This window comes from Triturus cristatus, chromosome 6 (assembly GCF_964204655.1).
Source record: "Triturus cristatus chromosome 6, aTriCri1.1, whole genome shotgun sequence".
NCBI lineage: Eukaryota > Metazoa > Chordata > Amphibia > Caudata > Salamandridae > Triturus > Triturus cristatus.
The window spans coordinates 374,812,375-374,839,600 of record NC_140589.1 but is presented as its reverse complement, the minus strand read 5'-3'; the positions used below and the strand labels follow the sequence as shown (position 1 = coordinate 374,839,600).

The window sequence follows — 27,226 nt, the reverse complement described above, 5'->3', positions numbered from 1 at the left end:
AATGCACCTGCTACATTATTGTTGGATATGCCCATGGGACCATTGGGGGTCCCCTTTTGGATGAAAAAGATGCAATTAGTTCCCTATGATACAAGTATTCAGCATTAAAACAAGAACGTTTAACATGAACGAAAAAATGTGAGTAAGGCAACATGTGAGAATCCAGTGTTGAAAAAGTGTAAAGCACTGACAAGGTAAAGAGGCAAAATAAAACAGGGGTCTTCAGCATGATTCCAGGAGAGCTGGATCCATGGCAAATATTTAGGATATACAAATTAGATTTGTCAACACAGAATGACTCTATATTGAATGTATTCACTAGTGAGTGGCCATCTGAATATCTGCCTAGAACCCATTCCACCTAGGTCCATGTTTGAGTTAGTCTCTTCATGTTTGCATTGCTTTCACAGGAGACACAGAAAGAAAGGGAAGCAGCAGACGGTGGGTATTTCAAGTGACTGCTGGGTTTTATGAATTGTTGATTTTGGAGCAGACAGTTGTCAAAGCACAGAATCTACAATAACAAATGACCACCCATGGGCGGGACACAGGAAGGAAAATGCAAAGACATGTAAAGTAGCCTGCAGTATGGGGACATTGGGTAGGGCATTAAACAAAAGTAATTAGTGGTAATCTATTCTGCTCACATTATATACTGATATCTGACGGAGGCATATAGCAAGACTCTGATGACAGCAGTGGTGGCTGGTCACCTTTGAAAGTGGTGAGGTATTATACTGGCAAGGAGTTCACCTCATTTTTTCTACATTTACCTAACTAAGGGACCTATTAGGATCTTGGGCGGAAATGTTCCCGTGTCACCCCCGCCATATTAGTAAGGCGAGGGGCACCGCGGCGGATGGAAAGACCGTCTGCCCCTTTTTTCCGCCGGTCGGTTTGCCGGCTGGGCAGAAAAGGCACACAATATGGTTGCGGTGCCTTGCAGGCACCGCCATCCATATTATGATGCCTGCGGTGGAATGCCTTTCCATGGCGAAGACTCTGCCATTGAAAGGCGTGCGGGAAATCACTGTGTGGAACCATTGCGGGCCCCCGGGGTGGTGGGTGGGTGGGTGGCTGCAGTGGGGGTTACCCCCATCATTGTCATGCGCAAGGTAGCAGATGACCAAGGAGACTAAAACCCCAAACAGTAGCAGGGTTTTGTCAGTCCTAGCAATCAAAAAGCAGCCTTAGGTGTTTGGCGAGCCGCTTTGAAGCACACAAAGTAAAGTGAGGACTGGACTGCCGAGCAGAAGGGAATGTGGGGCATGGAATTCAACAAAGACATTCCTTTACTCTAACACATAAAAAATATAAAGTGTAATTTAGAATAAAACATGGGAGGCAGTTTAGAAATGAAGGAATACAAGCAATGATCCCGAGTCACAGGAATAAATGACTCTAGGTTTCCAAATAATCATCACTGCACAAGGGACATTTTTAAACAGAGATGCAACCTTGTGATTGCTGAAAAGCGGTAGCATAGTAATCTTATAAAATATTTTTAGACCTGGTGTTAGTAAACAACTTTTGATTGTAAATAAAATACTTATAATATGCCTACTTAAAGGGACTTTCAGCCATCTCTCTTCACCACTTGGTCTGTTGTTGTGACATTCCCATTTTGCTTCCGCCTACTGCAGCATACAGCACCGGGCAATGGTTCAGCCAACTTAAGCCTTTTGTTAACTGCACTTTGAGTGACTATGGGGCATATTTACAATGAGGCGATAAAAACTTATCGCCATTTTCGGCCGAAAAGCGGCGATAATTTTATCGCTATATTAGCAAGGTCACGCTAACGTGTGAAACCTTGCTTTAGCGTGGGGATTTCTAACGCCCAGCTTTGCATCTAATGAGATGCAAAGTGGGCGTACCTGACCTGACATGATAGGAGAAATGTCGCTAAGCGACATTTCTCCTATCATCAAGCCCCACGCTATGAAGCATAGCCTCAGGAAAAGTAGCGATAACACCTGTTATCGCTACTTTCCTAACACCTGCTTCAGGACTGACTTAGCCATGATATCCTATGGAAGGTGGATATCATGGCTTAGTGTGTGAGTCCCTATCAACTAGCTAACGTGAGATTATCGCTGGGTTTCCAGCGATAATCTCACGTTAGCCAGTTAGCGCTAGGATTTTTATCGTCGATGAGATAAGCGTTGCTAATTGCACGCTATCTCAGCGATAAAAATCGGCGCTAGCCGGCGATAATTATCCGAGCGCTAAGTGCGCTCAGCGATAATTATCGCTGGTTGTTGTTGATATGCCCCTTAATTTTGCTCTTTCACAAGGTGCACATCGACACACAAGGAGTTCCCATTAGTGCCAGCATTGCCTGGTGTGATAGGAGGACACACTTGAAGGGAGCATTTGTCACATTCCAGCTTTATCAGTTTCTGTCTCCTTCAAGTGCTGTTGTAATTTTCTTTTGAAGTGAACTGCTGCTATTTCACAGCATACCATATTGTGTTTGTGTAAGAAACTGGGTTGCTGGTTCAGGAGGGAGAAACCTTTCTCATGCAGCAACCACAATTCTTCTCAGAGTGAAGTCACAAGCAAACCTGTGCTCAACCCCCAGGTAGCTTGGCACATAGCAGTCAGGCTCAGCTCAGAGGCAATGTGTAAAGTATTTGTGCAACACCTCAAACAGTAACACAGTGACAACACACCACAAAAGGACCCCACACCAGTTTAGAAATATAGAGTGATTTTTAATAAATTAATCAAGACCAAAACAACATAAATCCTATTAGTAGAACCAGAGATATTCAGTTTGAAAGATTTTAGTGAAAATAGCATCAAAAGGTGTAAAATGCCAACCGTGGATATCTGGTCGCACCGGACCAGGACAAAGTCACAAGTTCAGTCCACCCGGGATGGAATGCGCGCAGCCTCAGGGACCCAATTAGGCCCACTGAACAAAGTACCTTAAATCCTGGTTTGTAGAGTGCTGAGAGTATCCTTGACAAAGATGCGTCATGCAGCCAAAGTGATGGGTCGGTTATGAGATGCAACGCAGCTGTGGTGCGACAGCCTGCATCGTCGTTGTGGATCCTGTCGATCGGGGCCTGCGATGCAAAGTCCGTAGTCGAGGATGTGCCTCACAGTCAGGGCGATGTATGGATTGTGATGCAGAGTCCAGTGTTGGTGTTGAGGGTGCCATTGACGAGGGATGTGAGGGCTTGCTCAGAGGATGCGTCATGCAGCAGTGGTTCCAATGCGGTGACGGGCTGCTATGCGGATCTTTGTGGTGTTTAGATCCACACAGTAGCAGTGATGCATCAGCTCTATATGGGGTTGTGCCATGCAGCAGAGAAGATGCTTTGGTTCCACTTGATCCACAGAGGCTGGGAGAGCACATTAGGCCCACTTCCAAAGGTCCAGGAGTGTGGTGGCATCACTTGGCAGGGTAGACTCACAGGTGGTCGAGTCTAGGTGCTGGGCCATGGTTGTTGGAGCCGTCTGTCCATGAGGATCAAGTCAGGAGGCCAGCCAACTAGCCTTTGGAGTCAAGTCCTTCTCACCTAGGCAAAAGGCCAGCAGGTAGCAGGTCAGCCAGCAAGGCAGCAGCACAGCAAAGCAGTAGTCCAGCCAGCAGGGCAGCAGTCCAGCAGAGTGGCAGTCCTTCAGCAGCACAGCTGCCCTTCTTCCTTGCAAGTTATCCACAGGTCTAATTTACAGGCCCTGGGAACATGTAGAGCCACTTACTAGGGACTTACACAGTAAATTAAATATGCCAATTGGGGATAATCCAATATTACTATGTTTTAAGGAGAGAGCACATGCACATAGCACTGGCTAGCAGTGGTAAAGTATGCAGAATCCCATGGCCAGCAAAACCGAGATCAGCAAAAATGGAGGAGGAAGGTTAAAGGTTTGGTTAAGGCTGACAGGTCTAACAGATCCTGGACTTTCTTTCACCAATGGTCCTTTGATAAATTTCCCCAAAAAGAAAACCTAACTTTATGGTGTTTAATTTGCAGCATACTTGTAACAGTTTTATTTAAACATTGTTGGGGTGGAGTTTGGGTTTTAGTATCCAATATTTTATACTGTGAATCCTCTTTCCTATCTTCTTTCCATCTTCTTTCTTTCCTTTTTTCTTCCCTTCCGTCTTTCTTTTCTTCTTCTCAATCACAACAAGAGTACAGTAGTTCCACACATAATAATAAGAAAAGATAGACTGTTTCTTAAATTTTCCCAGAGTATGGACGTCACAGAATTCCTGTCAGAAAATGAGGGAACACCATTCGTATGGAATAGGAAGCCTCACATACATGTGTGTCATGCTTCATCATCGGCAACCTATTTCCTGCCTGGTAAGAAAATACCACCAGGGCTGACTTGACTTCCTAACTGACCATGAAAGGAGGGAGTTCATAAATAAAAACTACTGGACAGAGACGGGATCCAGGTGAATTAAAAATACCTTGAGGTTCCCTGGTATATCACCTTTAATGGTGAGGACCTCAGGTATGTCTAAAAAACTAAATGAGACCATAACTTTGACAACAATGGCTCAAATCATCTCTCTTAAGCCAACATGTTTATTCCCTAATGTGTAGCCTTAACACATAAATACACCAGGTGAGTCCTACCTGGTTACTGAAGGAGTATTAACCTATAGAAATAAGATAAAAATACAAGAAAGGATATACAATTTAGGACTTCCCTATAATAACACACATTAAATTCGTAATCATACTGTGAGCATACAGGTGGCACTACACAGCACCTATAAAACACTATTGACAACAGAATTCAGTTAAATGTAAAAAACACTATAGATAATTCCTATAGACCATGAGACAAGACCTTACCCTAGATTTTAGGGAGTACCAGCACTCTGGTCTGGGACGAGAGTGATGCCGTTTATAGTCACAAACTAGCGAAGAATATAGGGGTTAACAGATGATCTTAGGTATAATAGACACATAGCTACCACTTTATTGGTAGGTACTGCTACTAGATATTTTGCCTATCACGTTAGTTGCTAAAGAATGAAGAGAAATCATTTTATTAAAGGTAGCAGAATACATGACATAGAGGGTGCACCCCTCCTATCACATGATCTCTCTTCAGCTGCTAATCTAACGGTGAGAAAAAACATATACACAAATTAAGGACCATCATAGAGTCAAAATCGCCTACTTCTTGTAAGGTCTCTGCCATACAAAAATGGATACTTTAAGGCAATCATTACAGTACATCGGTCCACACACCTCTTGTTATGTGTCCAGCGTATTGCTAAATTACAAGAAGCAGTAGTCTACATAGACATGGCACTTCATACATATGAAAGGAAAGCCCAAAGGTTTTGAAGAGGTCAAGCACATTCACACCACACGTGAAGCATCCATTTACTCGCTGGTGTACGATCCATTGTTTTAGAAAACAGGTTCATTACTATGCCGATAAGTAGCGGCACTCAAGGTCAAGTGATGTTTCACAAACAAAACTCTTGCCACACACATATCACACCAATAGTGGCATACACATGTAAGCAACTCTGAAAAATCTACAGGCATTAGTTCACCAGGGGACATGCATACCATCACGCACCCCACTTACTACATCAAAATGCTTATCGCGTGATTACACCTGAGTACATCCACTCCCAGCCGCTTGTGTGGCTCGGGATTGTGGCCACTCGGCTTAAAAGCCCAATGTTTACGCTGGGTTCCCCCTGCGTTGCCCCACGTGACGTGAAGTGTAGCAACACCACATGTTGGTGCAGCGTGCGGTAGATTTGGAATTGTAGTTCTGTTCTAATCATTGTGCCTTCAAGTTCACGTGATACGTAATGTAAAAAAAAACAATTTTATTTCCCTGAGCTTCCTGTGAGTGATGTCCAACTTGCGATAAGGCGATAACCTGATACACATGGCTATTGAAGGAGGGCTGACCTTGCAGTGGTTTACTCACAAGACATACTCTGCCAGCGGCCCGGCTGGGGAGGTGCGACCACAATCAAGAGGGGGCTTTACCGGTGCGATCCAGAGGGGCCTGGTGCAATCCCTGTTAGTTTGCAACCTGTGTTGGTAATCTCTGGACAGCCCCCACTACTCTTGCCTGAACTCCTTCAACTGAGTGCCCATCCAACTCGGGAACAACAACACGTCGACAAGGGGCGCTGTCCATATGCCACTTAAAAAGACACAATCTAATAGAGTCTCCAGCTACTTTACACTTGCTGAATCCCAACTGGAGAAGGAGATGAGAGACTGCGCAGTGGATAACATGACGCTGACCAGGGAGGACCTGCTGGTGACCTTGCGGGAGTTCAAGAAGGAACTCAGGGAAGACATAAAGGCAGACATTGGCGTAACATTCAAGGCTTTCCGCTCAGAGATGGGGGCGAAGCTGGTGTCATTACAAGCTGATGTGGACTCGGTGGGGGCCCGCACTCTAGATCTAGAAGTGAAATGCCAGGAGCTCGAGGGACGGGTGACACCATTGGAGGAGGGTACTGCCAGCATGTCCATTCAATTGCACGCTGCCCTGTTAAAAGTGTGAAGACCTAAAGAATAAGTCTTGCAGAGATAACATACGAGTGAGGGGCCTGTAGGAAGGAAGTGAGGGACCTGACTTGGAGGCATTCATGGTAGGCCTCTTTTCCAATGTCTTGGGAAATGAATGTCCGGAGGTCCGCCTAGAATGAGATCAGAGAGTGGGGCATCGCATACAGGGGGAGACCAGGCGCCCACAAGATATCCTGGCTAAATTAGCTCTTTTAAAATGAAGTAACAGGTCCTTCGGAAAGCTCAAAGCAGTGATGCGGTCTCCTTTCAGGGGCCACGTGTTTGCTCTTCCAAGATGTTGCCCAAGCCACGCTGGCAGGCAGACAGCAGCTCAGACCAATCACAATGGCGCTGAGGAAACGCCAGGTCAAATACCGGTGGACATATCCATTTGGCATTCCCTTCTCACTTGGTAATAGACAGCATCACTTCACGGAGGTTGAGAGGACAGTGACTCTACTTGGTCTCAATCATTCCTCACCCCAATCAGCGACGACATCAAGGGAGGAAGGCCTGGCCCAGTCGTCAGAGCGGAGCTCCCCGGGCCCATGGCAGACAAGGGCGGCAGATCGACGCGAAGCCAACCATCACCGGTACTTGGTCTCGAAGTCCTCTATCTGGTTCACCTATCTCCTCCAGCCTGTTGGACACCTGAGAATGCTGCTCAGGGGTGGTTATGACCCTGTCAGGGTACTCTGGGTTCCGAGGACTGGAGATGCCAAATGACGATACAAGGGGGTCCCTCGGGCCCTTGGCTATAGGCCCAGAGATTTATTTGCTTACTTTTGTACTGAAATTAGCGAATGTTGTGACATTGAGTGTTCATATAAGTATACATGCGGGTCTCTGGACATGATACTGGACCCGCCCTTAGAGCCACCAACAGTGCAATCTTTGGTTCACTTTGGAGTCTCTTTTGTTAAAAGTTATGTGTTATGTTTTGTAGTTTTGTTTATCCCATGGTGTCGACTTGATGTTACAGTTGGCCAGATGGGGGGAGGGGTTGGGGGGTCAGGTAGTCGGGGGAGGGGGTGGGGTGTGGGGGTGGGAGGAGAGTCCCATGGATTCCCCCACTATGATAAAGCAAGGAGAAACGGCTTCAGTTTCTAAAACAGTACTAAGAGGGTCATTTAAAGTTTGGCAGATGCGGACATGCAGCCGATTTGACAAGTGTCCTGTCAGCCCTACTTAGAAAGTAAACATGGTTCAAAAGATTCCATCAAGCTCTAAATGACCCCATAGTAACCAGGTTCCGACTGAGGCAGAAAATCGGCCATGTCACAAAATAAAAGGGGGTTTCATTAGCAATTCAGATAGCTAAAAAAAGTGGTCCACATTTATAAATCAGGGCAGTTTTTAACTTAACATACACATTATAGGCGTTTCGAGGGGGAAGGAAGCCTGCAGCATTTGTGGTTGCTGCAGGACATGTTTGTAGTGATATCAAGAAAATCAATAGTAAAGACCAGCCCACAAGAACACATAATAGGCCCACAAACTACCAGAAAAACAACAGCCCTTCTGGCACTGCCTGACTACCCCATAGGCCACTCCGACCCCCATTGGGCTTTTGGAGGCTGCCAACCTTGAATCGCATGCCCTCCGGGGGAATTGGCAAATGGGAAAACCCCGGCAACATGTGACGGTGGCCGGTGCGCAGGTAGCAATTTTTCTAGCATTTTTCAGAGGGCAATTTAGCAAATTAGAATGGCAGATAAAATGAAGCAGGAAGTCATGCGCCTGCTGGCAGAGCCTGGATGCATGGACTTCATCATGCCACGCGCGCATGCAGTAGTGACACAACCGGAGAGGTGTGCAGCAGGCGCAGTGATGTTTGTGTGCTCTGATGAGCTGCAGGTCACCGTGAGTGCCAGGAGCCGCTCAAGCGCAGCCCCCGGCTCAGTGAGTGGCACGTGCAGTGTGAGAGGCACTGCAAGGTGGTCCGTGTTAGAATGTATAGGCTCTGAGACTGAGCCTGCGCTCGGTATAAAGCAACGGTTGTGGCCCAGGAGCAGCGGGAGGTGGGCTGTGTGGGAGGCAGCTTCCTCCCTTGACGAGGTGTCTAGACTGCAGAGTAGCGGGGAAAGTGCCAGGGAGGTGGGCACTTTGGGCCCAGGCCTGTTTTGCCAGAGGGAGGGCTAGAGGAGGGGGTCGGGGAGAAATAGGAGCTAGAAGGAGACCTGGCAAGGACTGGAGGGGTGATATGGGGCACTGGGAGCGAGGCAGGTTGTGCAGGAAGAAGTGGATGAAGAAAAGGGGGCCATCAGGGAGGAGGCAAATATTCAGCTATTAAGGAGAGGAGGTACAGGGGCCATAGATGAAGCCTCTGAGCATAGGGGTGAGAGGGGCATGATGGGGGGGGGAGTTGGCAATGCCAGTGTCATAATCAAAAAGGGAGTTGGTTAGAAAGGGCCCCGTGGTGAGGATGGGTGAAGGCAGAGTGGTGAACCAAGTTTACTTTGGCGGCAGGAGGGGGAACTTTTTGGGCAGGAAAAAGACGATGTGGGATTGTGTGTTGGGCCCCGCTACAGCATTGCTGGCAGCCATGTTGGAGTAGAGCGAGGAAGAGGGGCAGGATGAGGAAAGAGGGGGCATGGATCGGGAAAGTCAGGGGGCGGTCAGATTACCCGCAGGTATATCCAGCCAAAGGGCTGAAATGAGGTGCGGCTCTTGTGCAGCGGGGAGGAGCCTCAGCAGGGTTGGTGAGGGAGAGCTAGGAGGCAGGGAGTCAGCCTGGGCAGAGTGACAAGGAGGGCAAAGGGTACCAGGGACGGGAATGAGGCTGTGGCTCTGGGTTCCAGATCAAAGCAGGGAACAGGCAGGCAGGGATAATAACCCCAGACCAACCCTTACTTTTCTTGGCTGATTGGCAGATCGTTTATGCAGACTTGGGATTGCTTTATGCGGCTCCATGGCCCTGAGTGGAAGAGATGGTAGGGTCTTGTGCCGGATTCCAATACGGAACGTTGGCGACGTTGCCATATGAAGGTCTGGTATGGCCTTGACAGTGCAGCAACCAGGACGAGTCGCTACGCCCCCCAGAATGGAGGGATGTCACGCGGAGCATGAGCAGACAGGAACACAGCCAGGCCCTTGTTGCCTCTCAGGTGGTGTAGAATTGCTTAATACAAAGGATGCATTGATGATGGATGAAGAGGTTGTGGTAGCACAGGGCTGTGGGATGGTGTTGACCCTCATCATGAGTTGGACTTTGATGAGCTGAGTCCTGTAAAAGGTGAAGTGGTAGGAGATGAGCCCTTGTGGGCGGAGAAATGCAGATACTAGCAGAGAGGTGCATGTGAGGGTGTGGGTTCCTTACAGGAGCGTCAGGACGAGCAGGGAACCCATTGCAAAGCAGTGGTTGGTGTGTACACCACGCAACTGGTTAGGCGACTGTATTTGCTGTGGAGGCAAACCTTGATGCCAGGTAAGGGCACTAGGTGTGTTGGGGACCAAAGGGGAGCAAAGGAAAGGTGTCAATTGAGGTGGATGGGGTGGTGATAGTGGTAGCAGGACGTAAGATTTGGGAAAGGTATGTATGTGAAAGATGCAGGGGTGGGTACAGAGGTGCAGCTGCCAGCATATTAGGTGGGGGCCGCTCGGAAGTGCCAAAAAAGGGAGTAGAACAGTTGGGACACCTCTGGCGATCATGTCGGACAAGGGGGCCCAGAACACACAGGTTACTCCGTGAGAAGATGATGAGGAAAAGGGGGCAGGACAAGGAGGGACCGAAGAGAGTAAGGAATTCTAAGTCAAGAAGCTGCCCTACATGGGGGTGACGAAACCCCTCGGTACTCACTTATTATTGGGAACAAAAGAAAGAAATTGAGAGGGGGAGTACATGGAGCTGTGGAAGTTGTTCCACAGGGAACTGAGGGCGAAGGAAGGTTCCAAGGAGGAAAAGGATAAGCAGTCCGAGTGGCCCAATGTGCCGGTGACCATAGAGAATTGAACTGGAGGATTTTTAAATTTTGCAAGTGTGTTCTCCAAAAAATATCCGGAAAGTTACATGTCCATCTTTAAATATATGGACGTGATCAGGAGAGCATGTTTGGGTGCAATAAGATGAGGAGTTTTGCGCACAGTTAGCATGGGATACTGAGGCAAAGTGGTGGGGAGATTGATAATGGCTTGTGGTATCAAACAATGGGCCCAGAGAAGTTTGGTAAAACAATATTTATCGCGAGTGGACATCCACTGGTATAGTGGCCCTTCGGGCCCGACCCACTTGCGGAGGGGTGAGGTCAGGAGCTAAGACGCAAGGGGGTACGATCAGGACATGCTGAGACTTTAACAAGGGCTTATGTACAAGAGAGTACTATAAGTTCTGCCACAAGTGCTCAAAGCATGTAGGGAGACATGCTCTCCTGCACTGCTATGAGGAAGGAGGCAGTAAGCACAGGCAGCAGACTGGGCAGTGAAATAAATACCAAGGGCCTTCCAACGGGCTACAGGGCAATCAGGCCACAGGGAATAGAGGAAGGCGTGGGTCCTAGGGGAATATGAGCCAGGGCTCATATGCCAATTAAGGTGACGCAATTGGATTACAGGTTGGCCAAGTATCATGACAGAGAAGATGCAGAGTTGTTGAGTGCATGCTTTCAGTAGGCTTTCAGGCTGGGATATGGAGGGCCGAGGTCAAGTCGGTAGGCTGAGAATTTGAAGTCAGTCCAGTCACACAAACAGGTGATGCAAGCAAAGCTCATAAAGGAGGTGCAGGAGGGAAGAATGGAGGGGCCTTTCAGCATATGGCCGATGCCGGACTTGATCGTTTCACCCATTGGTGTGGTGACTAAAAAAGAGAAGTTGAATTTAGATTCATTCAGTACTTGTCCTGGCCGGAGGGGAGTTCTATCAATAATTTCATATTGCAGTAGTTCTCATCAGCCTCCTACTCGTCAGTAGATGTGGCACTTGCATTGATGGAGCAAGTGGGTCATGGGGCCCAGATGGCGAACTGCAATATCAAGTAGGCGTTTTGGCTGCTGCCAGTGCATACAGAGGACTTCCAGTTGTTGGAGATACAGTTTAAAGAGACATGGAATGTGGATAAAGGATTGTCCATGGGATGCTCCATCGCTTGCATGCTTTTTGAGCGCTTCAGTTCCTTCTTACAGTAGGTATTCATGTGGGACCTGTATATGGCCATAGTGAAGCATTACCTGGATGCCTTTTTTCTGTGGGTCAACCCGGTTCTACGGACTGCCAGCAGCAGTTGGTAAATTTTCAAGAGCTCATTGCTGATATCCATTTGCCCCGGTAAAGAGAGTGGGGCCAAGCATAGTGCCCTACGTCTTGGGTATTGCGCCACACTCAGTATCTATGGAAGAGCGGCTTCATGTAGCCAAAAAAAGTGCACATGCAGCTGCTGCTAAATGTTATGTTAAAGAAACTAAAAGTGACTGTCAGGAAAGTGCATGTTTTGCTAGGCCACCTCAACTTTGCTTGTCGGTAGTGAGGGCTGGGAGGACTTTTTACAGAGGCCTCAGTCTGTCCTTGGCAGAGCTGTTGCTGCCACATGTGATTGTCGGTGGGTGTGAAAGAGGATTTACGTATGTCTCATAGGTTTTGTGTGGATTTCATTGGTGTCCCGATGGTAGCCCCGAAGGAATGAGACTGGGATGAACAGATTTATTCAATGCTGCCGGAGGAGTGGGCTTCGGTCTATACTGGCAGGGCAGGTGTGGTGCAGAGGAGTGGTCAACTGACTGGAAGGGAGGGGGCAGGAGCATTGCTTTTCTAGAATTGTTTCCAATGGTGGTGGCAGTAATGCTATTAGCTCGAGAATTGGTGCAAAAGAAGGTATTGTTCCTAATTGGCAACATGGCGGTGGTGCATGTTGTCAACAGACAGTCTGCAAGGGACGAGCAGGTGCTCAAACTGCTGAGGGTTTTTGTGATGGAGTGTTTTAAGCATGATGTAGTGTTCAGGGCTAGACATGTGCCTGGGGTGGACAATGACATTGCGGATGCTCTGTCTCGTTGACAGGGGGAGAGGTTCCATGGGCTGGCCACGGAAGTGGACAAGGTCAAGACACAGATGCTGGTCGGAATGTGGACCATAGGCGGAAACTGATGCTTCAGTTGGTGGTAGGGTCTCTGGTGGAGACCATCAGGAACTCTTATGCCCAGGCTTGGCAGGAATTCTTAGCTATCGGAGCTGGACGGAAGTTTGGGACAAGGAGGAGGATGTGGTTCACTACATTCTATCCCTGATTGACAAAGGTTTATCGAGGATTCCGATTGCAGGGAAGCTGGCAGGAGTTGCATTTATGGGCAAGCTCCTGTGGGGCTATGCACCATCGGCCGGGGAACTGGGGAAGAGGATGCTGGAGGGGTGATCGAGGGAACTGTATCAACGGCCTTGAGTGAGGAGGGCATTGTCAAGGCAAATTTTCGGCAAGCTAATCGGGGTCCTGCCAACTATATGCAAAACCAGCGTTAATGTAATGGATGCTTTTGGGGGATTTCCGGGTGTCAGAACTATTGTCGCGCAAAGGGGTTCCAGAGTTCGACTGGGAGGATGTACGTGGTACGAGCGACACCGTGGAGCTGCGCCTTTGCCATTCTAAGACCGAACAGAGGTATAAAGGGAAGACAGTGGTGTTGCAGGCCTTCCCGGTTCTGGGGAAAAATTGTGGGCCATTAGCTGAGCGGCACAGGGGGCGGTCGTTAAGCGCGCAAATGGGACGCCAGTGACCCCTTTCCAGCTCTTATGGATTTTGCGTAAAGCATTGGCAATGCTGGGGGAACCTCAGGGGGCATATGGCACCCATTCTTTCAGGATTGGGGTAGCTGTGGAAGCAGCACAGCGGCGATGGGGCAGGGACAGGTTTATGCAACTAGGACTGTGGTTGGAGTGCTTTCGTCACTACTCGAGGTTGGTGAAAGGGGATTGTTAGAGCTATCATGTTTTCCATTGTATGTCACATATATTGTTCTTTTCAGGTGTGGTTGCTGGTCTGGAGTCAGTCGAGCTGTCTATTTAGATAGTAGGACATTCTTTTGTTAAATGTGCGGAGCAGTACAAAATCTAGAAAGGTCAAGGCACCAATGTTGGGCTTGATGAATGCTTGTTTAGTTCCCTGGCATGGAAAATGTGGTATGCGGTGGCACAAACTGTTGAAATGTTTGAATATGTTGTTTAGGAGGCACAGATGTCCAGATGTTTTGGTTCTCCACTTGGGGGACAATGACATGGTGGTGTGGAAAGGATTGGCCTTGTTGAAGGAGATGAAGGGGATCTCTTAGAAATTAAGCAGCAGTGGTCGGGAAGTTTCATCACATGGACATAATACATCCTGAAAAGACAGTGGAGGGGGGGGGGAAGCCTTCTGCCATCGATTAGGTCAGGCGCAAAATCAATAGAGACATGCATGTTTTTTGTAGGGATGAGGGTTTTGGACTGGTGGAACACCCGGAACTGAAATATGACGCCATGGAATTCTTTAGAGGGGACAGGTTCACTTGTCTCGCTACAAAATAGAGTTATACTTGATGCAAGTGAGGGAAGTGTTGGAGAGGACATTGAGCGTGAAGCGGGGAAACTGCGAGTCCTGGGGGAGGTTAAAAAAAGCCTTGGGGGAACCATTCCTGAGTGGCGGTTGGCAGTTTTATTCGTTATGGTTCTCAATTAAGATTATAGTTGGGAACATAGGCAAATCAGGACAATGGGGGGTAGAAATAAATTTACACCTGTATGAAGCATGAAAGTAAAAGTTAAGTTTAGGATACTTAGATAGTTGGATGATAATAGATGTAGATTAAAGTGTTAAGAGAGTAAAGTTCAACAATAGGTTAGGTGTTACAAAGTTGCAAGATAAAGTTGTAAAGCGGGGCCAGAATTATTTGGGGTGGGGGTTAGCGACCATAGATGACTTGTTGTATAGTGAGGTCTGGTTTTATAAGGCAAAGAACCACATTTACTGTTGTAATGTGCACCTGTCTTCAATAAAGCGGCCTTTTCACACACAAAGAAAGCAAGTATGTGGTCTGTGCTGCTCCCCTTTTAGCCCAAAGGGCTTTTAGGGGCAGCCAATTTTGGGAGGTATGCCCCCGGGGAGACTGCCAAATCCGACAGCCCGGGTGACATGTGGGCTAATATTTTGGGCTGTGTTTTGGGCTGGTAGCCCAAAATATAACCGGCCATTGTTGCTGCCCCGGCCACCATTTTGGGAAAAGTGATACAGTGGCGTGCGCAGTGAGCAATCATTCTCCCGCCCCTTTTAAAAAAAAGAGGTTCCTTTGAGTGGATTGCGGTTGTCTAGGCTGTTTGTTGTTGAGGACAGGAGCGCAAGGGGATGTTTGCTGTATATGGTTGTCGGGTGGAGCATGTTGCAAACCGGTTGGTAGTTTAAATTGCCATGGTTCTAGATTAAGATTGCCATGGTTCTAGATTAAGATTATTGTTGAGTACATAGAACTATGGGGGTGAAAATAAAGTTACACAGGGATGAAACACAAAATTAAAAGTTAAGATTTAGGATGTTTATAGATGTAGGTTAAAATGTTAAGGGAGTGAAGGTCAACAGTTCAACAGCAGGTTAGAATATCCAAAGTTGCAAGATAAAGATGTAAAGGGGGATGGGATTATTAGGGGTGGGGGGCAGTGACAGTAGGTGAATTGTTGTATAGTGACGTCTAGTTTTGTAAGGCAAAGGCCCAGGTTTACTGTGGTAATGTGCACCTGTCTTGAATAAAGCAGCCTTTTTGACACAAAGAATGCGAATATCTGGCCTGTGCTGCTCCCCTTTTTGCCCAAATGCATTTCAGCTGTTCATGAGACACTTCAAATTGCATCAGAATTCCAGTAACAGAAATTTAAATACCATTCATGAACCCTTGCTTAGTAATCTGTACATTGAGATTATGCCCATGATATTTCGAAATACAAACCATTTATGTTTTTCTTTTATTGTTGGGACATTTGGACCTTCTCCTTTGATTTACACAGCAGTCTCATTGCTTTATAACCCTGACACAGCAATCCTAAAACAATTTGAAGATAAGTCTCTTTTGCCATTCTTGGGGACTGTTAAATATTCTATACATGGACATTTACTGAAGCCCCTATGAGTCCCTCCTGACTTCGGACCATGGCGTCGAACTTTGTCTACTAGACTGTATCACTGTACTTCTGTTAAATTCTACACATTTTATGATAATCCACTTCTAAAAACCATTGAAGCTAAAAACACATCCTCTGTTCCCTTTTGAGATCGAAATCTGGGGATGATCCTTTCCTTATAAAAACCATTAACGACTAAGAGTGGATTTCAAAAGTCTAGACTCTCTCTTAGAAAACCCACTTGAATAAAAGAATTGAATTGTCTTAAAAGGGGACACAATACTTGTTTCACTATTTTACGCTAGGTATTAGGCATGAGATGAAAATGTCCACCAATAACTCACTAATACATTGTTCATAGAACATTATTTCTTAAGAATTGTGGTCATGTGTGTCTATTATTGATTCATGGTATTTGTAGGAAGCAGACTCCTTATGTAGTATATCAAAACGTGATATGCTGCGCAGAGTCCGGCGGTTCCTGTACGAGTGGACAGGGCTTGCCCTAGCAATCCCAAGGTGCTCTTTTAGGGAGTAGTGTGGTTGAGCAGCCTTAAGCTCAGCAGAAATGCATGTGAGACATCTGCAAATACACACAATAGTCAATAAATGATGCACACAACTAAATAAGGCGATCCACACCAATTTATAAAAATAACATATCTTTACATATGTTTCGGCAGCAGAATCAATATGATCAGGTAAGCATACTTTTGCAACAGTCAAAGTAATTCTATGAAAGCAAAAACAAATATAGCATACAAAGTCTTTGCGGCAACCTAAGAGACCGAACTTCGGGACTTGAGGTGTGTATGTCGCAAAGTCCAAGGCAGCACCAGTAGATCACCTCCAGTGGCACGAGGGCGGACGGGTGGAGCGGTGCAAAGCAACGTCAGGTACCCAAGACTGGTCGATGTGGAGCGTTTTTTGTGAACAGATAGCAGTGTCAGACTGGGCAACCTGTTGGGCTGAACTGACAGGAGATGCACCATTGACCCTAGCATCGGAAGGTCAAACCTCACGATGCTCGGGTGCAGTGGTGCATCCGGTGTCGGGTTTTTGCCGTCTTGGAGCCTCACAGCTCAGTCTCTCGTACCTTCAAGAGGCAGGAAAACAGCCCTGCAGTTCCACAGGAGTTACTATGTCTTTGAAGACGTGCTGGCAGGCCTCCCAGGCTTTTGGAGGATCAGCAGCTTGCAGCCACAATTCGCGCTGCCCGCCCTGAGGGACCCTCTTGTGTACCTCAGGCCCTTAGTACCATGTCAAAAAAGGCAATTTCCTACAGTATTTTTCTATTGCTTTAGGACAAAATGCTTACAAATATAATATGAGATGTTACAATAAATAATTGTATTGATAGTAAAGAGATAGGAATCAGAACAGCAATATGAAATTATATCCAAAAGAACACTAACGAGAAACAACTGAAGGAAGCATCATGCTAATAAAATAAAAATGTAACAGTACCAATATTTTAACACAAATTGGCAAAGGGAATAGGCCTTGCCTGTGACACCATGGTGCAGATCTAGTGGCTTTGTTCTTATATATGCCCAAATAGCCCCAAGTGTGCCCAAGTGTGCCCATCCATGGCAGCCATCTTGGAAATCAAAAGATAAAATAGTGCAGCTGGTCATCTTGGAAAACAAAAACTTACTGACTATAGATTGGCTATGTGGTATAACAGTTTAGATCTACTATTTTCAGTTTTGCCAAGGGGCAAAACAAAAACATTTCTCTAATATGGATTGAAGTAATATGTAGTTGCCATGTTCTGCATCACACTTACGACAAAATAGTGAAGCTTTTATTTGCCTGGTTTTTCCCACCAGTGCAAAGTTAAATACAAGTGGCCCGATTCACAGAAATAATCCGAGACAAAATCCTAAACTTACTACTTTTGGTATTCTCAGAAGGCACTTACTACTTTTGGTTAAACTTACTACTTTTGGTTAAACTTACCACTTTTGGTATTCACAGAAGGCATTTAGTAGTAGTAACTTTACTACTACCCATCTTGAACAGTATGCACTGTTAATTATTGACCAGGATAACCTCCATGTACTAGTCATGTTTAATAATTATTTTACTGTACACTTGCAGATTTTTGAAACCTTACAGGGAATGCAACTTTGTATTTTGCATAATACGTGAGACTGTGTAAATGGATAACTGTGATGTTTCCCATGTGACAAAATGATAAATAAAGTTAAAAAAAAAATGCAGGCCATCGGATGACTTCAAAATATTCAATTGTGAGTAGTACGAGTTCAGTATCAGTGGCTTATCTCACACTATGTGTCGGTTGTGGACTCAAATCACAGGAAACACATTATGACAGTTGGAAAATGCTGCAACACATTAGTTGTCTGATTACGCGTACGCACTCATTCATGGCACCAGCTTACCTGTACTACCAGGAAATTAATACACGAGGACCGAGCAAAATAGGCATTGTCTCAGTCCTAAACAGAGGTCCAAAATGCAGAGGCAGAAAGGCCAAAAATGATTGCAGGTAGAAAAGGACACATGGTCAAAATGTCTTCCACTAACGGTGGCTAAAGGACGACACAAATAAAATGTATTCTGACAACCTCTTACTAATAACGTAATATGGTCTATTGATGTGAATCTAATAAAATATTTTGGCTTTGGGCAAGTATGTTAATAACTTACTTTATTTATTTATTTATTTACATTTCTTTATTTGCATTTTTATCTGCAGTTTTTATAATATTGATACAGCTTTCACATGGTATATGGTATAAGGCGTACAATGGGATCAGGCATATACATTCAATGCATTCTTATCATGCTTATAAAGAAGAAGAAACATACAGTTTGAATCTGCTGGACGTGTCATACAAGTTAATAACTTACCTTATGTTGTTTGTTGATGGATGACTATCACGGAATGTGCCTAATTGACTTTCTCTATCCTTTGAATTACAGACCAATGACAAAGGTATTCTTCAAGTGCCCGGTAGTGAGTGGACTATTTTCCGACTGGGCCACTCTGGTGTTATAACTTATATCGAGATCGACACAAATCACTTTAAAGGTAAACAAATACATAAGAAATGGATAAGTATTTATTGTAGTCGTACATTTGGAAGGTAATTTTCAACCCTATATCAGAGAGCTCTAAATATGACCGCAATAATAACTACAGACATAGCAGCTTTGAAAAACAGAACGTTAGCACAGGGCCGGCTTTAGTGCTGGTGGCGCCCTGTGCGACAATGTTTGTTGGCGCCCCCCAATGATCACCTCCACCACGGATTCTCTCACTAGCACCCTTTAACAGTGACTCGGGGAATATTATCAAGGACGGCGTTAAAATTATCGCCGGTTTAGCGGCAGAAAGCTAAAGCGGCGATAATGGGCTTGATAATATGCCCTGGAGAATTCCAATAGGAGCCCATGTTCACACCAGAACATGGGCTTCTATTAGAATTCTCAAGGGCATATTATCAAGCCCATTATCGCCGCTTTAGCGGCAGTTTTCTGCCGCTCAACCGGCGATAATTTTTAACGCCGTCCTTGATAATATACCCCCAAGTCTCCATAACCACACTCTCTCAGATGCATTGAATTAGTTATATAGCGCCACTCATACCAGTGTAGGGTGTCCGAGCACTTTGCATCACACACACATTACACAGAGACAATCAATCATACCTGTGTAAATCAGTGTATAGGAAATGTTACATAAGCCAAAAGACTAAGGGGCATATTAACTGGCCCCACATAGCGGTAGAAATATTATCGCCGGCTATCGCTGAAACTGATCGCCATGATAACGCTATATTAACAATACATAGTGCTATGGCGATAATATTTCAGTGATAGCGGTGTTTACCATGGAACCAGCGATGTTCCATGGAAAACAGCGATAACATTGCTGATACGACCCTGTGGTCGTATCAGCATAATCCACCTACCATTATTAGTATGCCTTAGTCTGGAATTTAAAAGACGTTAAATTCCAGCGTTAAGGCCAAGGTAGCGCATTTTTTTTTTATCGCTGCACCTCCTTGTTAATATCACAATATTTTCATGTGTTGTTTTTACAGCCACGCCTTCTTTGCATCTTATTAGAGATGTGAGGCGAGTCTGTGAAATACGGGCTCTACATCAAAGAAACACGCGCTAGCATGTCCTTGATGATATTGCGATATAATTATTGCCACTTATCTCCCGAAAACGGACGCTAAAGCGGCGATAATTATACCGCCAGCCCATGCTAATATGCCCCTAAAAGTGTAGGAGTCACATGTAATCCATACTGGTAGGCAGTATAGTTTAAGAGTGCTTGGTTTGGAGAAGCACAAACTCAGAGTCCAAAAAGAAACAGCATAGTTGGGAGTTTTCTTTAATAATAAGAATCGATTTCTAGCCAAATTAACCCTTTTTGCAACATTAATCAATGTTCTAATAATGTATACTTTGCAGTGTGTATGCAGTTCTAGGATGAAAGTTAATAGCTCACTATTCTATATTAGGACTTTAAGTTATAAATTGCAAGTAACAAAAGGATGCCTCTTTTGAAAACAGTAACCTGCTGATCTGTTTACATCATACGCACTCTGTAATCTACTTGGTACACGTTCTTTGCAGCAGGCATATTAACCCTCTGCACTAACTTCCCCGAAGTCAAAACCTCAACTATACAAAATGCTGATCTTTCTCCAGGAAGATAATTAATCACACGAGTTATCTTGACATTTATGTGAGACCTGGTAATTGCCGGGGGAAAGAAACGCTGCAGCAGGTGCTTCAAAAGCATAATAAACTTTCAAACACGGCGCCCCCAGGAAGCCAGCACCCGGTGCGGTGGCACCGGTCGCACTGCCCTAAAGACGGCCCTGCCGGTTAGCAAAAGTACATTTAGATAGATGGTGCATTAAGAACATTTCCTCCATTAGGGACGAAGAGGGAGGGAGTAGTTGTTTTACTGCAAAAGAGGTGAAGGTGGCTGGACATCGTATTTAGAATGATGAGCAGCCTTGTGGAGAAGACCGTGGCTACACAAAAAATCATTGAGATCTGCTGTCTAGTTGATTGGGGAGCAAAATCTTCTTTACAGACGAAGGGGTCCTGTCCAAAAGGTTTTTGTAGTTTACCATCTGCACTAGAAAACGTGAGATCACAGAAATGAGGGTAGTCTTAGGGCCATATTCTCAATGAGCTATCTCCGATTTAACGGCACTTTAGCGCAGCCAAAGTTGTGATAAATGTACCTCCCCATTCACAAGCCAGTGCAAACAGCCTACATCACCACTTTTCCGGCGTCAGCATCCGCAACAAACAACGCCACGGATGACCCCGGCAACTATCGCTAATGAGATGCAGAGCAGGTGTTCCCGAGCAAAAAACAGTGACAACATCACTCCGCAACATTCTCAACGACCAGCCAGATCTGCAATAAGAACACAAAACAGGCGAAAAGGCATGTTAGCAGCATGAAATTAACACCTGCTCAGACCTGGTGCAAAGTCGGGCCACAACCTGCACCAGACAAGGGAGCACAGCCCATAGCCACACATGAAGAACAACAGATGCCCCTGAGCAACTGAACATGCAGCACGGACACCCAAGAGGGCCACAACACCAGCCGACACCACACCCAGGCCCGCAACAACCTCCCTGGGCCCACCCACAACCCCGGACAAAGAAACTGCACACCAACACCACGAATCCCAAAACAAATATTTTGCCTTATGTTGCACAAGCAGAAAAATCAACATACATGCGTAGCCAGAAAATGGAGAATCAATCATACAGCAATGCAATCACCAACACAAAACACCATTTAAACAAAAGCCAAAACAACCATTCGGATGAGTCCTAGCGGGTCCTCACTGGACAATCTGTAGGACACAGCCTGGAAGACGAAATCCAAGAGTAGAAGGTGTACCATGCGCCCAACAAAGGAAAGAGGTAGAGAGCGAGGTAGAGAGACAGAGTGAGATTGCACAAGCAGCGCAAGGCCTCTCGGGCACCTGGCTCCACATGCCAACATGTGTGTGTGTATCGTCATCCGTACACCATAAGCCCAAGGCCTTGTACCAATATCAGCGCCAAAACCACATCACATTCCAAAAAGGCAAGTAGTAGTCAGACAAAGATCAGGGATGAAAGCTCCATTGTTCCAATGCAGAAGGCGGGAGGACACCTGCACCTCTGGCCTTGGTCCAGAACACAGCTGGAACACCCTGAGAGAGATGCCATGGCAGATGGGGACGACTCCCACACCACGCATTGTGCAAATGAACTATCTGACTCATCCATACCCACACACAGAAGCCCCTGCCTGAGGTACCCCTGCATGGGATGCCCTTGACACTCACGGACACAGCAACCCATTCTCCCCAACGTTGCACACACATTCAAATCATTGCTCAGAGCTGTGGCATATCCTCCACACAACTGCTGCAGTTCAGAAGAGTGCCGGTTCCATGAGACGCACCAACGCAATGGCAGGCCATCCCGGGCACATGCACAACCCCCATCACGTGGAACAGTACCGTGCACGTATGCTGCATTTACTGGGCGCACTGCCACTGGGAGTGCTGCAGATCAATTACTGGCTGAGCTTCCACCTTGCCTACGTCACCTGCGTCCAGCCCTGATTCCCCTGCTGACATGCACATTCGAGTGTCCCATGGATGTCTGCCTATCCAAAACAAACGTAGATGAATTGGACTATGACATGTGTCTGCGCCCCCTGTTGGATCACGAACAGGAGTATAACTGAGACAGCCGTGCATGGGATGCCTTGACATTCTGCGTATGTATTGGCAGTTGTGCATGGGGGAGTGCACAATTCCTTGTGTGCAGTGACCACATCGAGGCACTCCTCTATTGGGCTGTGTTGCAGATTGGTGAAACGGCATGGTCTGAGCACACCTGCCCGGACCAGTTAATGGATTGGCTCACCCTGGTGTTCCTTGAACACGACAACGACGTACTATTTGAACACATTGCACATGAAGCTGCACGGGCATTCATGGACGAGTAACTACATTCCTGCAGCCACATCCGATTGTCACCCACAGCACAGGTCCCAACAACTTGTTGCATCGTGGGGAATGCTCACATATCCCACCACAAAAGAGGACATGTCTGCCTTCATCAGGACTCTGGATGCATGTGCGTGGAGCTACGCGTGTGTACACACACCTGTGCAAGGTGATGCAGGTCCATGGTCAGAGCAACACAGCGTCGTTTGGCAACGTTGCCAATTCAGACACACTGCTGGGGGGAGAGTACACACATGGCAATGTAGCACGACATGTGAACTGTCCGACACTTTCACCTGATCACTGTCAGCAGAGCAGATAATCGCAGAGCACTATGCAGATCCCATGGGCAGTGAGTCATGCCCCACTCACATGGGGCAATGGGCAGGCGCCAAACAACACATGACTCATCCAGCAAGGCAAGGTGGGCTGAGACCGTTGCCATCAGTGATGATTGTTGTCCATTTTTGCCTCACCATTTTCTGAACCTCGACATGCTGCGTGTAAGTGTCTTAAGCATGTCCCTGCCTGTTGTGACCATTGCCTCGTCCGTACTGACACACACATGCCAATAAAGTCTATGCCACTCCACTGGTGTCTAACTATGATGTGTGTTTGATTAGATTGTGCCACAATGAGCATTGTCCCTTCACAGGAAGGAACTGACTGACGCATGTGCAATGGGGGTGGCTCCCTTTTGCAAGCTCCACCTCTGTGAGCCAGACATTGTTTTGGGAGTTGTGCTGGCCGACCTGTGCACTTACGTGACTTCAGCAATGTGAGTATGGTGTCCAACCTCTGACCATGTGGAGCAATGTCATATATCATAACTGAATGTGTCCAAACAGATGTGTGTGAGTAGGTATGCAACATGAAGTTCTGTGGTCACATGCTACCAATTTGGTCATTCCTACACACAGCCCTATTCAATACATGAACGTGTGCCTACGTTGGGGGGTTGTGAGATTGTTGTTGATGTGCAATGGGGACACAGCCAGTACTCACCTTCACAGTCATCCAATTGGCCATGTGTCTCAGGGATACACATCTGCATATATGTCAGTTACCAGGATGTACCTTCATGTGCAATCATTGTCCCTACATCCAGCCATACTTCCATATGTGAGTGAACATAATCATGACACATCTGTGTGGTTTAGAATGTTTTATTCACATTCAGGTGATTGACGGAGCTGGAGCTGTACATGGTCATCCAAGCCCACAATACATGGAAGCCCAGTGGTGGGCCAACCAGAGTCCTTTGGGGATTGAAAAGTGATTAGGAAGAGGGGAAGTGCAGTCCGCAGCAGGATTGCTGTGTAATTGTCCAGCAGTGAAGATATGGTAGTCCATGTCGGGGTCCGGGTGAATGTCGCAGAGTGTTCCAGGGGTCAGAGGGAGGTATTGTTCGAGGGCATGATGCATGGGGCAAAACCTAGGACAGGCCATTTGGCGGGGATGGATGCTACTGCCTCCTTCCTCACACAGTAATGACCATCCCCATCTTACTCCCCTGATAAAGGTTCTGTGTACGGTGTGTCCAGTGTGTGTGGCGGGGTCATTACTGCATCACTGTGTGCCACTGACACATCAGACAGCGAAGGTGATGGGGCAGCATTACTGTGTGCCACTGACACATCAGGGGTCGGAGCTGTGTGTCTCGATGTCCAGTCATCTGAGCCAGGCTCAGTGGCAGCAATGGCAAGATGATGAACTGCAGGGCATTGAAGTTCCCAGCTACTACTCGCTGGTGTCCAGCCGTGGCAGCCATACTTCCAGCCTGCATCTGCTCCATGGTCTCCATTGACCGCCTCATCTGTACCAACTCTGTGCTGTCATCGCTGGTGCCTGTCTGACCAGACAGTTCTTGTTTTCGATTAATGGCCGCAGCGAGGTCAGCCAAGGTCTGTGGTGAAGTATGGTGTGTACAGGGGTTGTCCGATAGGGACTGTACGTGGTCCCTGATGGGACTCAGACACCCACGTATGGCATCGAGTTTGGCTGCCACGAGCTCGAAACCCACCCGCAGCTGTTCAGCCAACTCTACTTGGCAACCCCACACATGCTGTTGGAACTCCATGTATTGGTTGCGGGGGTCCTGGGAGACAGCCGTGGTGGTGTGTGTTTCCTGCTGTGTGGTCTGTGCAGGTGGTGGGGTCACTGCGGGGTAACTGGCCTGCCCTGCTCCTGGGTATGGGGTGCGGAGGCTGTCCATTATCCATCGGAGGGTGTCTTGACATATGTGCAGGTTGTCCTCTTCATCATCAATGATGGGAAGTGTGGTGTGCTCTGCAGGAGGTGTTATTTGTCCCTCTGCAATGTAAAGGGGAGATGCAGGTTAACAGAGTTACACATGTATGTTGAGGATTTGCAGATGTTTACATTCAGACTGCATGCCAATGTACATTATGACTGTTTTGGTGGAGCTGGCTATTTGATGGCAGTCAGTGTGTTTTTCGACTACATGACGGATGTGTGGTAGTACCCGTACAGTATCATCACACAGTGTCAGGCAATGCCAGATGTGAGTGGACAGTTACTACGCACGTGCGGAACCTTTTGTGAGCCTTGTCCTGTGGTGTTGCACTTTGTACCACATTGCCGTCATTGCTGATGTTCTGTGATTGCTATGTGTGTGTGCTGCATTGTGGGGGAGTTGCCCCTGCAGCTCTGAATTCGTGTAGCCTTCTCCCTTTGAGGCAGGGTGCCTTTGAATTGTGTGCTTTTCGGCGGATGAATTGAATGAATGAATGAATGAACTCAGATTTATAGAGCGCACGTAGCTGCCCTGAGGCGTCCAAGCGCTAAGCATACCAGCTGAGGTTTGAGTTAGGAAGAGGCAGATTCAGCTCCACAGTTATGTAGTGAACAGGAGCGTTTTCAGCTGTTTGCGGAAGGAGAGAATATCAGGATTAGATCTAAGATGCTGGGGCAGAGCGTTCCACCTCTTAGCTACATTGTAAGAGAAGGAGCGGCCTCCAGACCTTGATTTCTTTAGTGGCGGCACAATAGCTAGATTTGCAGAGGTGGAGCGCAACTGTCTTGTGGGGAGATAGGGTGTGATGAGAGGGAGATTGATTGCCGGGCCTAGAGACCAGAAGGTCTGGTGAGCAATGCAGAGTGATTTAAAGTTTACTCTTTCCTTTATAGGGAGCCAGTGCAGTGTCCTCAGTCCGGGTTTTGCTGATGATCTGCGGGGGATTTGTAAGAGTGTTCTGGCGGCGCAGTTCTGTATTAGTTGCAGTTTGCGCAAGGTGAAGTCAGGAGCTCCAAGATACAAGGCATTTCCATAGTCCAGCCGCGATTGAATCAGGCCCAGAACCACGGTTTTTCTTGCTTCAAAGGGGAGAAGAGGCAAGATCTTCCTGATAACTCTCAGGATGCCGAAGCAAGTGGCAGAAAGTTTTGTTACCTGTTGATCGAAAGACAGGGACCTGTCAAGCCAGACACCCAAGCTCTTGATGGCGTCTTTGGGAACAGGGGCAGGACCTAAGCTAGGAGGCCAGAGAGTGTCTATGGTAGATGGTACGGTATGACCCAGGAGCATGAGCTCAGTCTTGTCTCCATTAAGTTTGAGACAAGACTTGGTCATCCAGCTCTTGACCATCTCCATGCAGCCAGCGAGATCTACATTAGCTGAGGGTCCGCCTGCCTGTGCCAGGGAGACCACCAGCTGGGTATCGTCCGCGTAGGTAACGATCTTAATACCATATGGGCGGACGATCTCAGCCAGTGGCCTCATGTAGACGTTAAATAACGTCAGGCTTAACGATGATCCCTGCGGGACTCCACACCTCAGAGGCTTGCTAGAGGAGGTGACATTACCTTCATACACCTGGAAAGATCTGTCACTCAGGTAGGACCTGAACCACTCCAGAGCTTTGTCATATATTCCGGTGTCCAGGAGGCGCTGCAGGAGGATACCGTGGTTCACGGTATCAAACGCCGCGCTCAGATCGAGGAGGATGATTGCCACCGATCCTCCCCGATCTAAGATTCTCCTGGACTCCTCTGTGACTGCCAGCAGTGCCGTCTCAGTCCAATGCTTGGGGCGAAAACCAGTCTGGGAGGGATCGAGCAGATGGTGTTGCTCGAGAAAAGTTGTTAATATGCTGTTTATGTGTTTCTCCAAGATTTTGGCTGCCCAAGGCAACAAGGAGATCGGGCGGAAGTTGTTGAGGTTCTTGGTGTCAAGGTTAGGTTTTTTGACCAGAGCCCTTACCATGGCCTGCTTCCACTTTACTGGTACTGTGCTGGTAGAAATCGAGGTATTAAGTACTCTGAGCAGTGTGGGAAGAATGGTTTGAATGGCAGAGACTAGGACATGTGGGGGTGCTGGGTCTCTGGGGGAGCCTGACTTCACTTGGTGCATGAGGGAGGTGAGGAGATCCACCTGTAACTGGGGGAATTCCGCCAGCACCGAAGGGTGGTTGGATGTATGTTCTTGAGGGGGACATGGAGCTGCTTTAGTCAGAGCAGTCTGTTCTGTGGATGGAAAGGAAGAGTAAATAAGATTGATTTTCTGGGAAAAAAAGTTGGCCAAATCTTCGCAACGGAGCTGAGGATTCTCAGTTGTAGGAGGGGGTGTGGGGAGGGTGGTGAGGCTTT

General features: G+C 47.0%; 1 protein-coding gene across 1 annotated transcript in view; it reads left to right on the top strand.

Annotated features, from left to right (window-relative positions):
• ALLC (allantoicase) overlaps positions 1-27,226 on the top strand; it is an 823,350-nt gene that overhangs the window by 698,902 nt on the left and 97,222 nt on the right. The window contains exon 11 of the mRNA XM_085610751.1: positions 18,546-18,654. Within this exon, the coding sequence (XP_085466877.1) occupies positions 18,546-18,654 (109 nt within the window). The remainder of the gene's footprint in view (positions 1-18,545; positions 18,655-27,226) is intronic.